This window comes from Salvelinus fontinalis, chromosome 12, assembly GCF_029448725.1.
Source record: "Salvelinus fontinalis isolate EN_2023a chromosome 12, ASM2944872v1, whole genome shotgun sequence".
NCBI classification, from domain to species: Eukaryota; Metazoa; Chordata; class Actinopteri; order Salmoniformes; family Salmonidae; genus Salvelinus; species Salvelinus fontinalis.
Genome location: NC_074676.1, coordinates 58,767,239 through 58,780,385, shown reverse-complemented (window position 1 = coordinate 58,780,385; position 13,147 = coordinate 58,767,239). Strand labels below are relative to the sequence as shown.

The 13,147-nt window shown below is 49.3% G+C and overlaps 1 protein-coding gene across 1 annotated transcript in view; it reads left to right on the top strand.

Moving 5' to 3' along the window:
* The window catches only part of tubgcp5 (tubulin, gamma complex associated protein 5), a 95,477-nt gene that overhangs the window by 60,558 nt on the left and 21,772 nt on the right, over positions 1-13,147 (top strand). Inside the window, exons 20-21 of the mRNA XM_055941215.1 lie at positions 3,539-3,664; positions 9,815-9,903. Of these exons, the coding sequence (XP_055797190.1) occupies positions 3,539-3,664; positions 9,815-9,903 (215 nt within the window). The remainder of the gene's footprint in view (positions 1-3,538; positions 3,665-9,814; positions 9,904-13,147) is intronic.

The following is a 13,147-nucleotide window of genomic DNA, read 5'->3' as shown; positions in this document are numbered from 1 at the left end:
GAGGTTGTCTGAGACAGTGAACATGACGAGGGTAAGAGGTTGTCTGAGACATAGTGAACATGACGAGGGTAAGAGGTTGTCTGAGACACAGTGAACATGACGAGGGTAAGAGGTTGTCTGAGACATAGTGAACATGACGAGGGTAAGAGGTTGTCTGAGACATAGTGAACATGACGAGGGTAAGAGGTTGTCTGAGACATAGTGAACATGACGAGGGTAAGAGGTTGTCTGAGACAGTGAACATGACGAGGGTAAGAGGTTGTCTGAGACATAGTGAACATGACGAGGGTAAGAGGTTGTCTGAGACACAGTGAACATGACGAGGGTAAGAGGTTGTCTGAGACATAGTGAACATGACGAGGGTAAGAGGTTGTCTGAGACAGTGAACATGACGAGGGTAAGAGGTTGTCTGAGACATAGTGAACATGACGAGGGTAAGAGGTTGTCTGAGACAGTGAACATGACGAGGGTAAGAGGTTGTCTGAGACAGTGAACATGACGAGGGTAAGAGGTTGTCTGAGACAGTGAACATGACGAGGGTAAGAGGTTGTCTGAGACATAGTGAACATGACGAGGGTAAGAGGTTGTCTGAGACATAGTGAACATGACGAGGGTAAGAGGTTGTCTGAGACATAGTGAACATGACGAGGGTAAGAGGTTGTCTGAGACACAGTGAACATGACGAGGGTAAGAGGTTGTCTGAGACAGTGAACATGACGAGGGTAAGAGGTTGTCTGAGACATAGTGAACATGACTAGGGTAAGAGGTTGTCTGAGACAGTGAACGTGACGAGGGTAAGAGGTTGTCTGAGACATAGTGAACATGACGAGGGTAAGAGGTTGTCTGAGACAGTGAACATGACTAGGGTAAGAGGTCTGAGACACAGTGAACATGACTAGGGTAAGAGGTTGTCTGAGACACAGTGAACATGACGAGGGTAAGAGGTTGTCTGAGACATAGTGAACATGACGAGGGTAAGAGGTTGTCTGAGACATAGTGAACATGACTAGGGTAAGAGGTTGTCTGAGACAGTGAACATGACGAGGGTAAGAGGTTGTCTGAGACAGTGAACATGACGAGGGTAAGAGGTTGTCTGAGACAGTGAACATGACGAGGGTAAGAGGTTGTCTGAGACACAGTGAACATGACGAGGGTAAGAGGTCTGAGACACAGTGAACATGACGAGGGTAAGAGGTTGTCTGAGACAGTGAACATGACGAGGGTAAGAGGTTGTCTGAGACATAGTGAACATGACGAGGGTAAGAGGTTGTCTGAGACCATAGTGAACATGACGAGGGTAAGAGGTTGTCTGAGACACAGTGAACATGACGAGGGTAAGAGGTTGTCTGAGACCATAGTGAACATGACGAGGGTAAGAGGTTGTCTGAGACACAGTGAACATGACGAGGGTAAGAGGTTGTCTGAGACACAGTGAACATGACTAGGGTAAGAGGTTGTCTGAGACACAGTGAACATGACGAGGGTAAGAGGTTGTCTGAGACACAGTGAACATGACTAGGGTAAGAGGTTGTCTGAGACACAGTGAACATGACTAGGGTAAGAGGTTGTCTGAGACACAGTGAACATGACGAGGGTAAGAGGTCTGAGACACAGTGAACATGACGAGGGTAAGAGGTCTGAGACAGTGAACATGACTAGGGTAAGAGGTTGTCTGAGACACAGTGAACATGACGAGGGTAAGAGGTTGTCTGAGACATAGTGAACATGACTAGGGTAAGAGGTTGTCTGACACAGTGAACATGACGAGGGTAAGAGGTTGTCTGAGACAGTGAACATGACTAGGGTAAGAGGTTGTCTGAGACAGTGAACATGACGAGGGTAAGAGGTCTGAGACACAGTGAACATGACGAGGGTAAGAGGTTGTCTGAGACACAGTAAACATGACGAGGGTAAGAGGTTGTCTGAGACACAGTGAACATGACTAGGGTAAGAGGTTGTCTGAGACACAGTGAACATGACGAGGGTAAGAGGTCTGAGACACAGTGAACATGACGAGGGTAAGAGGTCTGAGACAGTGAACATGACTAGGGTAAGAGGTTGTCTGAGACACAGTGAACATGACGAGGGTAAGAGGTTGTCTGAGACAGTGAACATGACGAGGGTAAGAGGTTGTCTGAGACAGTGAACATGACGAGGGTAAGAGGTCTGAGACACAGTGAACATGACGAGGGTAAGAGGTTGTCTGAGACAGTGAACATGACGAGGGTAAGAGGTTGTCTGAGACAGTGAACATGACGAGGGTAAGAGGTTGTCTGAGACAGTGAACATGACGAGGGTAAGAGGTTGTCTGAGACAGTGAACATGACGAGGGTAAGAGGTTGTCTGAGACATAGTGAACATGACTAGGGTAAGAGGTTGTCTGAGACAGTGAACATGACGAGGGTAAGAGGTTGTCTGAGACATAGTGAACATGACGAGGGTAAGAGGTTGTCTGAGACAGTGAACATGACGAGGGTAAGAGGTTGTCTGAGACATAGTGAACATGACGAGGGTAAGAGGTTGTCTGAGACAGTGAACATGACGAGGGTAAGAGGTTGTCTGAGACAGTGAACATGACGAGGGTAAGAGGTTGTCTGAGACAGTGAACATGACGAGGGTAAGAGGTTGTCTGAGACATAGTGAACATGACGAGGGTAAGAGGTTGTCTGAGACATAGTGAACATGACGAGGGTAAGAGGTTGTCTGAGACAGTGAACATGACGAGGGTAAGAGGTTGTCTGAGACATAGTGAACATGACTAGGGTAAGAGGTTGTCTGAGACAGTGAACATGACGAGGGTAAGAGGTTGTCTGAGACAGTGAACATGACGAGGGTAAGAGGTTGTCTGAGACATAGTGAACATGACGAGGGTAAGAGGTTGTCTGAGACAGTGAACATGACTAGGGTAAGAGGTCTGAGACACAGTGAACATGACTAGGGTAAGAGGTTGTCTGAGACACAGTGAACATGACGAGGGTAAGAGGTTGTCTGAGACACAGTGAACATGACGAGGGTAAGAGGTTGTCTGAGACAGTGAACATGACTAGGGTAAGAGGTCTGAGACAGTGAACATGACTAGGGTAAGAGGTTGTCTGAGACATAGTGAACATGACTAGGGTAAGAGGTTGTCTGAGACATAGTGAACATGACGAGGGTAAGAGGTTGTCTGAGACATAGTGAAGACTAGTTGTAGTGCTAGTCTAGTTGTAGTGCTAGTCTAGTTGTAGTGCTAGTCTAGTTGTAGTGCTAGTCTAGTTGTAGTGCTAGGCTAGGTGTAGTGCTAGGCTAGGTGTAGTGCTAGGCTAGGTGTAGTGCTAGTCTAGTTGTAGTGCTAGGCTAGGTGTAGTGCTAGGCTAGGTGTAGTGCTAGGCTAGGTGTAGTGCTAGGCTAGGTGTAGTGCTAGGCTAGGTGTAGTGCTAGGCTAGGTGTAGTGCTAGGCTAGGTGTAGTGCTAGGCTAGGTGTAGTGCTAGGCTAGGTGTAGTGCTAGGCTAGACTTTCTGGTCAATATCTAAACGTTCCATATCCCTGTCTGGTTAGATTCTCCACAGCACTGGTCTGGAGTTTCAGCACCAGGTCCAGGAGGCTAAAGACCTGGACCAGCTCATTAAGATCCACTACAGATACCTGTCTACTATCCACGACCGCTGTCTGTTACGGGAGAAGGTAAGATGGATACCTGTCTCATAGATACTGATCCACTATAGACACTATATTACCCAAAGTATGTGGACACCTGCTTGTCGAACATCTCATTCCAAAATCATGGGCATTAATATGGAGTTGGTCCCCCCTTTGCTGCTATAACAGCCTCCACTCTTCTGGGAAGGCTTTCCACTAGATGTTGGAACATTGCTGCGGGGACTTGCTTCTATTCAGCCACGAGCATAAGTGAGGTCGGGCACTGATGTTGGGCGATTAGGCCTGGCTCGCAGTCGGCGTTCCAATTCATCCCAAAGGTGTTCTTCCACACTGATCTCGACAAACCATTTCTGTAGGGACCTGGCTTTGTCATGCTGAAACAGGAAAGGTCCTTCCCCAAACTGTTGCCACCAAAGTTAGAAGCACAGAATTGTCTAGAATGTCATTGTATGCTGTAGCGTTACGATTTCCCTTAACTGGAATTAGTTGACCTGGCTCGAACCATGAAAAACATCCCCAGACCATTATTCCTCCTCCACCAAACTTTACAGTTGGCCCTATGCATTGGGGCAGGTAGCGTTCTCCTGGCTTCCGTCAATGGTGCCTGCCAGATGGTGAAGCGTGATTCATCACTCCAGAGAACACGTTTCCACTGCTCCAGAGTCCAATGGCGGTGAGCTTTACACCACTCCAGCCAACGCTTGGCATTGTGCGCATAGTGATCTTAGGCTTCTGTGCGGCTGCTCGGCCACGAAAACCCATTTCATAAAGCTCCCGACGAACAGTTATTGTGCTGACGTTGCTTCCAGAGGCAGTTTGGAACTCGGTAGGGAGTGTTGCGACCGAGGACAGACTATTTTTAAGTGCTACACACTTCACGGTCCTGTTCTGTGAGCTTGTGTGGCCTACCACTTCACGGTCCTGTTCTGTGAGCTTGTGTGGCCTACCACTTCAGCGGTCCCGTTCTGTGAGCTTGTGTGGCCTACCACTTCACGGTCCTGTTCTGAGAGCTTGTGTGGCCTACCACTTCACGGTCCTGTTCTGTGAGCTTGTGTGGCCTACCACTTCACGGTCCTGTTCTGTGAGCTTGTGTGGCCTACCACTTCACGGTCCTGTTCTGTGAGCTTGTGTGGCCTACCACTTCACGGTCCTTCTGTGAGAGCTTGTGTGGCCTACCACTTCACGGTCCTGTTCTGTGAGCTTGTGTGGCCTACCACTTCACGGTCCCGTTCTGAGAGCTTGTGTGGCCTACCACTTCACTGTCCTGTTCTGAGAGCGTGTGTGGCCTACCACTTCACGGTCCTGTTCTGTGAGCTTGTGTGGCCTACCACTTCACGGTCCCGTTCTGAGAGCTTGTGTGGCCTACCACTTCACTGTCCTGTTCTGAGAGCGTGTGCGGCCTACCACTTCACGGTCCTGTTCTGTGAGCTTGTGTGGCCTACCACTTCACGGTCCCGTTCTGTGAGCTTGTGTGGCCTACCACTTCAGCGGTCCTGTTCTGTGAGCTTGTGTGGCCTACCACTTCACGGTCCCGTTCTGTGAGCTTGTGTGGCCTACCACTTCACGGTCCCGTTCTGTGAGCTTGTGTGGCCTACCACTTCACGGTCCTGTTCTGTGAGCTTGTGTAGCCTACCACTTCACGGTCCTGTTCTGAGAGCTTGTGTGGCCTACCACTTCAGCGGTCCCGTTCTGTGAGCTTGTGTGGTCTACCACTTCACGGTCCCGGTCTGTGAGCTTGTGTGGCCTACCACTTCACGGTCCTGTTCTGTGAGCTTGTGTGGCCTACCACTTCACGGCCCCGTTCTGAGAGCGTGTGCGGCCTACCACTTCACGGTCCTGTTCTGTGAGCTTGTGTGGCCTACCACTTCACGGTCCCGTTCTGTGAGCTTGTGTGGCCTACCACTTCAGCGGTCCTGTTCTGTGAGCTTGTGTGGCCTACCACTTCACGGTCCCGTTCTGTGAGCTTGTGTGGCCTACCACTTCACGGTCCCGTTCTGTGAGCTTGTGTGGCCTACCACTTCACGGTCCTGTTCTGTGAGCTTGTGTGGCCTACCACTTCACTGTCCTGTTCTGAGAGCTTGTGTGGCCTACCACTTCAGCGGTCCTGTTCTGAGAGCTTGTGTAGCCTACCACTTCACGGTCCTGTTCTGAGAGCTTGTGTGGCCTACCACTTCAGCGGTCCCGTTCTGTGAGCTTGTGTGGCCTACCACTTCACGGTCCTGTTCTGAGAGCTTGTGTGGCCTACCACTTCAGCGGTCCCGTTCTGTGAGCGTGTGTGGCCTACCACTTCACGGTCCTTCTGTGAGAGCTTGTGTGGCCTACCACTTCACGGTCCTGTTCTGTGAGCTTGTGTGGCCTACCACTTCACGGTCCCGTTCTGAGAGCTTGTGTGGCCTACCACTTCACTGTCCTGTTCTGAGAGCGTGTGTGGCCTACCACTTCACGGTCCTGTTCTGTGAGCTTGTGTGGCCTACCACTTCACGGTCCCGTTCTGAGAGCTTGTGTGGCCTACCACTTCACTGTCCTGTTCTGAGAGCGTGTGCGGCCTACCACTTCACGGTCCTGTTCTGTGAGCTTGTGTGGCCTACCACTTCACGGTCCCGTTCTGTGAGCTTGTGTGGCCTACCACTTCAGCGGTCCTGTTCTGTGAGCTTGTGTGGCCTACCACTTCACGGTCCCGTTCTGTGAGCTTGTGTGGCCTACCACTTCACGGTCCCGTTCTGTGAGCTTGTGTGGCCTACCACTTCACGGTCCTGTTCTGTGAGCTTGTGTAGCCTACCACTTCACGGTCCTGTTCTGAGAGCTTGTGTGGCCTACCACTTCAGCGGTCCCGTTCTGTGAGCTTGTGTGGTCTACCACTTCACGGTCCCGGTCTGTGAGCTTGTGTGGCCTACCACTTCACGGTCCTGTTCTGTGAGCTTGTGTGGCCTACCACTTCACGGTCCCGTTCTGAGAGCGTGTGCGGCCTACCACTTCACGGTCCTGTTCTGAGAGCTTGTGTGGCCTACCACTTCAGCGGTCCCGTTCTGTGAGCTTGTGTGGTCTACCACTTCACGGTCCCGGTCTGTGAGCTTGTGTGGCCTACCACTTCACGGTCCTGTTCTGTGAGCTTGTGTGGCCTACCACTTCAGCGGTCCCGTTCTGTGAGCTTGTGTAGCCTACCACTTCACGGTCCTGTTCTGAGAACTTGTGTGGCCTACCACTTCAGCGGTCCCGTTCTGTGAGCTTGTGTGGTCTACCACTTCACGGTCCCGGTCTGTGAGCTTGTGTGGCCTACCACTTCACGGTCCTGTTCTGTGAGCTTGTGTGGCCTACCACTTCACGGTCCCGTTCTGTGAGCTTGTGTGGCCTACCACTTCACGGTCCCGGTCTGTGAGCTTGTGTGGCCTACCACTTCACGGTCCCGTTCTGTGAGCTTGTGTGGCCTACCACTTCACGGTCCCGTTCTGTGAGCTTGTGTGGCCTACCACTTCACGGTCCCGGTCTGTGAGCTTGTGTGGCCTACCACTTCACGGTCCCGTTCTGTGAGCTTGTGTGGCCTACCACTTCACGGTCCCGTTCTGTGAGCTTGTGTGGCCTACCACTTCACGGTCCCGTTCTGTGAGCTTGTGTGGCCTACCACTTCACGGTCCCGTTCTGTGAGCTTGTGTGGCCTACCACTTCACGGTCCCGTTCTGTGAGCTTGTGTGGCCTACCACTTCACAGTCCTGTTCTGTGAGCTTGTGTGGCCTACCACTTCAGCGGTCCCGTTCTGTGAGCTTGTGTGGCCTACCACTTCACTGTCCCGGTCTGTGAGCTTGTGTGGCCTACCACTTCACGGTCCCGGTCTGTGAGCTTGTGTGGCCTACCACTTCACGGTCCTGTTCTGTGAGCTTGTGTGGCCTACCACTTCACGGTCCTGTTCTGTGAGCTTGTGTGGCCTACCACTTCACTGTCCCGGTCTGTGAGCTTGTGTGGCCTACCACTTCACGGTCCTGTTCTGAGAGCTTGTGTGGCCTACCACTTCAGCGGTCCCGTTCTGTGAGCTTGTGTGGTCTACCACTTCACGGTCCCGGTCTGTGAGCTTGTGTGGCCTACCACTTCACGGTCCTGTTCTGTGAGCTTGTGTGGCCTACCACTTCACGGTCCCGTTCTGTGAGCTTGTGTGGCCTACCACTTCACGGTCCCGGTCTGTGAGCTTGTGTGGCCTACCACTTCACGGTCCCGTTCTGTGAGCTTGTGTGGCCTACCACTTCACGGTCCCGTTCTGTGAGCTTGTGTGGCCTACCACTTCACGGTCCCGGTCTGTGAGCTTGTGTGGCCTACCACTTCACGGTCCCGTTCTGTGAGCTTGTGTGGCCTACCACTTCACGGTCCCGTTCTGTGAGCTTGTGTGGCCTACCACTTCACGGTCCCGTTCTGTGAGCTTGTGTGGCCTACCACTTCACGGTCCCGTTCTGTGAGCTTGTGTGGCCTACCACTTCACGGTCCTGTTCTGTGAGCTTGTGTGGCCTACCACTTCAGCGGTCCCGTTCTGTGAGCTTGTGTGGCCTACCACTTCACTGTCCCGGTCTGTGAGCTTGTGTGGCCTACCACTTCACGGTCCCGGTCTGTGAGCTTGTGTGGCCTACCACTTCACGGTCCTGTTCTGTGAGCTTGTGTGGCCTACCACTTCACGGTCCTGTTCTGTGAGCTTGTGTGGCCTACCACTTCACTGTCCCGGTCTGTGAGCTTGTGTGGCCTACCACTTTGCAGCTTAGCCGTTGATGCTTCTTAACGTTTCCATTTCACAATAACTGCACTTACTGTTGACCTGGGCAGCTCCTAGCAGGGCAGAAATGTAACATGTTGGAAAAGTGGCATCCTATAACGGTGCTGCCCATGTTGAAGGTCACTGAGCTCTTATAGTGTACATGTACAACACCTAGTGGAAATCCTTCCCAGAAGAGTGGAGGCTGTTATAGCAGCAATGTTCCAACATCTAGTGGAAATCCTTCCCAGAAGAGTGGAGGCTGTTATAGCAGCAATGTTCCAACATCTAGTGGAAAGCCTTCCCAGAAGAGTGGAGGCTGTTATAGCAGCAATGTTCCAACATCTAGTGGAAAGCCTTCCCAGAAGAGTGGAGGCTGTTATAGCAGCAATGTTCCAACATCTAGTGGAAAGCCTTCCCAGAAGAGTGGAGGCTGTTATAGCAGCAATGTTCCAACATCTAGTGGAAAGCCTTCACAGAAGAGTGGAGGCTGTTATAGCAGCAATGTTCCAACATCTAGTGGAAAGCCTTCCCAGAAGAGTGGAGGCTGTTATAGCAGCAATGTTCCAACATCTAGTGGAAAGCCTTCACAGAAGAGTGGAGGCTGTTATAGCAGCAATGTTCCAACATCTAGTGGAAAGCCTTCCCAGAAGAGTGGAGGCTGTTATAGCAGCAATGTTCCAACATCTAGTGGAAATCCTTCCCAGAAGAGTGGAGGCTGTTATAGCAGCAAAGGGGAACCAACTCAATTAATGCCCATAATATTGGAATGATATGTTTGTACAATACCTGGTGGTCCATCTCCTGAGGGAAGACGATGCAGTCCTCCTCTCCCCATGGAGAAATGGTCCATCTCCTGAGGGAAGGCGACGCAGTCCTCCTCTCCCCATGGAGAAATGGTCCATCTCCTGAGGGAAGGCGATGCAGTCCTCCTCTCCCCATGGAGAAATGGTCCATCTCCTGAGGGAAGGCGATGCAGTCCTCCTCTCCCCATGGAGAAATGGTCCATCTCCTGAGGGAAGGTGATGCAGTCCTCCTCTCCCCATGGAGAAATGGTCCATCTCCTGAGGGAAGGCGACGCAGTCCTCCTCTCCCCATGGAGAAATGGTCCATCTCCTGAGGGAAGGCGACGCGGTCCTCCTCTCCCCATGGAGAAATGGTCCATCTCCTGAGGGAAGGCGATGCAGTCCTCCTCTCCCCATGGAGAAATGGTCCATCTCCTGAGGGAAGGTGATGCAGTCCTCCTCTCCCCATGGAGAAATGGTCCATCTCCTGAGGGAAGGTGATGCAGTCCTCCTCTCCCCATGGAGAAATGGTCCATCTCCTGAGGGAAGGTGATGCAGTCCTGCTGGAGAAAACACAGAAACCCCTGCAGAGATCAACACTGGAACGCATCACAATATTGAATGTTTTCATAATGTAACTGGGGTTTGTTTCGTCTCCAGGTGAGCTTTGTGAAGGAGGCGATCATGAAGGTTCTCAATCTGGTCCTCATCTTCTCAGACCGCTGGCAGGTGGGCTTTGGAGCGTGGAAGTGAGTGGTGTCATTTTATTAGAGAAATCATCAATTACGATTTACAATCAATCTCATGTGTTTCTGTTAAGTAGAGATTATAACTGTCTTGAAAGGACCACTGACTTTCTCATGGTCTTTTCTTTTTTCATTTTACAATGAATGTTATTCTGCTAAGTAGCGTAAGAATCGTCCCTGTATTCACCTTATGATGCCTGGAAACAATGGCGAGTCCAATTTGTTGTGATTTGTTTTCCTCCTTCCGGCGATTGGAACAGCTGGTGATGCTGTTAAATTAATATCTTCAAGGAATACCTAGGATAGGATAAAGCAATCCTTCTGACCCCCCCCCCCCCCCCCTTAAAAGATTTAGATGCACTATTGTAAAGTGGTTGTTCCACTGGATATCATTAGGTGAATGCAACAATTTGTAAGTCGCTCTGGTTAAGAGCGTCTGCTAAATGACTTAAATGTAAATGTAATATATTAAACTATTAAATAACCTAAACAGAATTTTAAAGATATGGTTATCCTCTGGTCAGGATATTTGTTCCGTTTAAATTTATATTGCATTTTTTTTTTTAACTATTAAATAACCTTCACAGAATTTAAGATATAGCAATCCTCTCGTGAGGAAAATTATTTAAAAAAATGTAAATATTTGTTTTCGTGTAGTGTATACTCACTCGATTGGCACAAAACTGTAAAAATGTCTAAGATTTGACTGAGTTACAGTTCAAATAAGGAAATCAATCTATGGGTTTCACATGACTGGGAATACAGATATGCATCAGATACCTTTAAAACAGGTAGGGGTGTGGATCAGAAAACCGGTCCGTGTACATAAAGATCTGCCGTTCTGTACCATCACTCATTCATATATCTTTATGTACATATTCTTTATCCCTTTGTGATCAAATCAAATTCTATTTGTCACATGCGCCGAATACAACACCTGTCGACCTCACAGTGAAACGCTTACTTACAAGCCCTTAACCAACAATGCGGTTTTAAGAAAATACCTAAAAAAAACAAAAGTAAGAGATAAGAATAACAAATAATTAAAGTGCAGCAGTAAATAACAATAGCGGGGCAATATACAGGGTATTACGGTACAGAGTCAATGTGGAGGCTATATACAGGGTGTTACGGTACAGAGTCAATGTGGAGGCTATATACAGAGGGTACCGGTACAGAGTCAATGTGGAGACTATATACAGGGTATTACGGTACAGAGTCAATGTGGAGGCTATATACAGAGGGTACCGGTACAGAGTCAATGTGGAGACTATATACAGGGTATTACGGTACAGAGTCAATGTGGAGGCTATATACAAGGGGTTAACGGTACAGAGTCAATGTGGAGGCTATATACAGGGGATACCGGTACAGAGTCAATGTGGAGGCTATATACAAGGTATTACGGTACAGAGTCAATGTGGAGGCTATATACAAGGTATTACGGTACAGAGTCAATGTGGAGGCTATATACAGGGTATTACGGTACAGAGTCAATGTGGAGGCTATATACAGGGTGTTACGGTACAGAGTCAATGTGGAGGCTATATACAAGGGGTTAACGGTACAGAGTCAATGTGGAGGCTATATACAAGGGGTTAACGGTACAGAGTCAGTGTGGAGGCTATATACAGGGTATTACGGTACAGAGTCAATGTGGAGGCTATATACAAGGGGTTAACGGTACAGAGTCAATGTGGAGGCTATATACAGGGTATTACGGTACAGAGTCAATGTGGAGGCTATATACAGGGGGTACCGGTACAGAGTCAATGTGGAGGCTATATACAGGGGGTACCGGTACAGAGTCAATGTGGAGGCTATATACAGGAGGTACCGGTACAGAGTCAATGTGGAGGCTATATACAGGGTGTTACGGTACAGAGTCAATGTGGAGGCTATATACAGGGTGTTATGGTACTGAGTCAATGTGGAGGCTATATACAGGGTATTACGGTACAGAGTCAATGTGGAGGCTATATACAAGGGGTTAACGGTACAGAGTCAATGTGGAGGCTATATACAGGGTGTTACGGTACTGAGTCAATGTGGAGGCTATATACAGGGTGTTACGGTACAGAGTCAATGTGGAGGCTATATACAGGGTATTACGGTACAGAGTCAATGTGGAGGCTATATACAGAGGGTACCGGTACAGAGTCAATGTGGAGACTATATACAGGGTATTACGGTACAGAGTCAATGTGGAGGCTATATACAGAGGGTACCGGTACAGAGTCAATGTGGAGACTATATACAGGGTATTACGGTACAGAGTCAATGTGGAGGCTATATACAAGGGGTTAACGGTACAGAGTCAATGTGGAGGCTATATACAGGGGATACCGGTACAGAGTCAATGTGGAGGCTATATACAAGGTATTACGGTACAGAGTCAATGTGGAGGCTATATACAGGGTATTACGGTACAGAGTCAATGTGGAGGCTATATACAGGGTGTTACGGTACAGAGTCAATGTGGAGGCTATATACAAGGGGTTAACGGTACAGAGTCAATGTGGAGGCTATATACAAGGGGTTAACGGTACAGAGTCAGTGTGGAGGCTATATACAGGGTATTACGGTACAGAGTCAATGTGGAGGCTATATACAAGGGGTTAACGGTACAGAGTCAATGTGGAGGCTATATACAGGGTATTACGGTACAGAGTCAATGTGGAGGCTATATACAGGGGGTACTGGTACAGAGTCAATGTGGAGGCAATATACAAGGGGTTAACGGTACAGAGTCAATGTGGAGGCTATATACAGGGTGTTAACGGTACAGAGTCAATGTGGAGGCTATATACAGGGGGTACCGGTACAGAGTCAATGTGGAGGCTATATACAGGAGGTACCGGTACAGAGTCAATGTGGAGGCTATATACAGGGTGTTACGGTACAGAGTCAATGTGGAGGCTATATACAGGGTGTTACGGTACTGAGTCAATGTGGAGGCTATATACAGGGTATTACGGTACAGAGTCAATGTGGAGGCTATATACAAGGGGTTAACGGTACAGAGTCAATGTGGAGGCTATATACAGGGTGTTACGGTACTGAGTCAATGTGGAGGCTATATACAGGGTATTACGGTACAGAGTCAATGTGGAGGCTATATACAGGGTGTTACGGTACAGAGTCAATGTGGAGGTTATATACAAGGGGTTAACGGTACAGAGTCAATGTGGAGGCTATATACAGGGTGTTACGGTACAGAGTCAATGTGGAGGCTATATACAGGGGG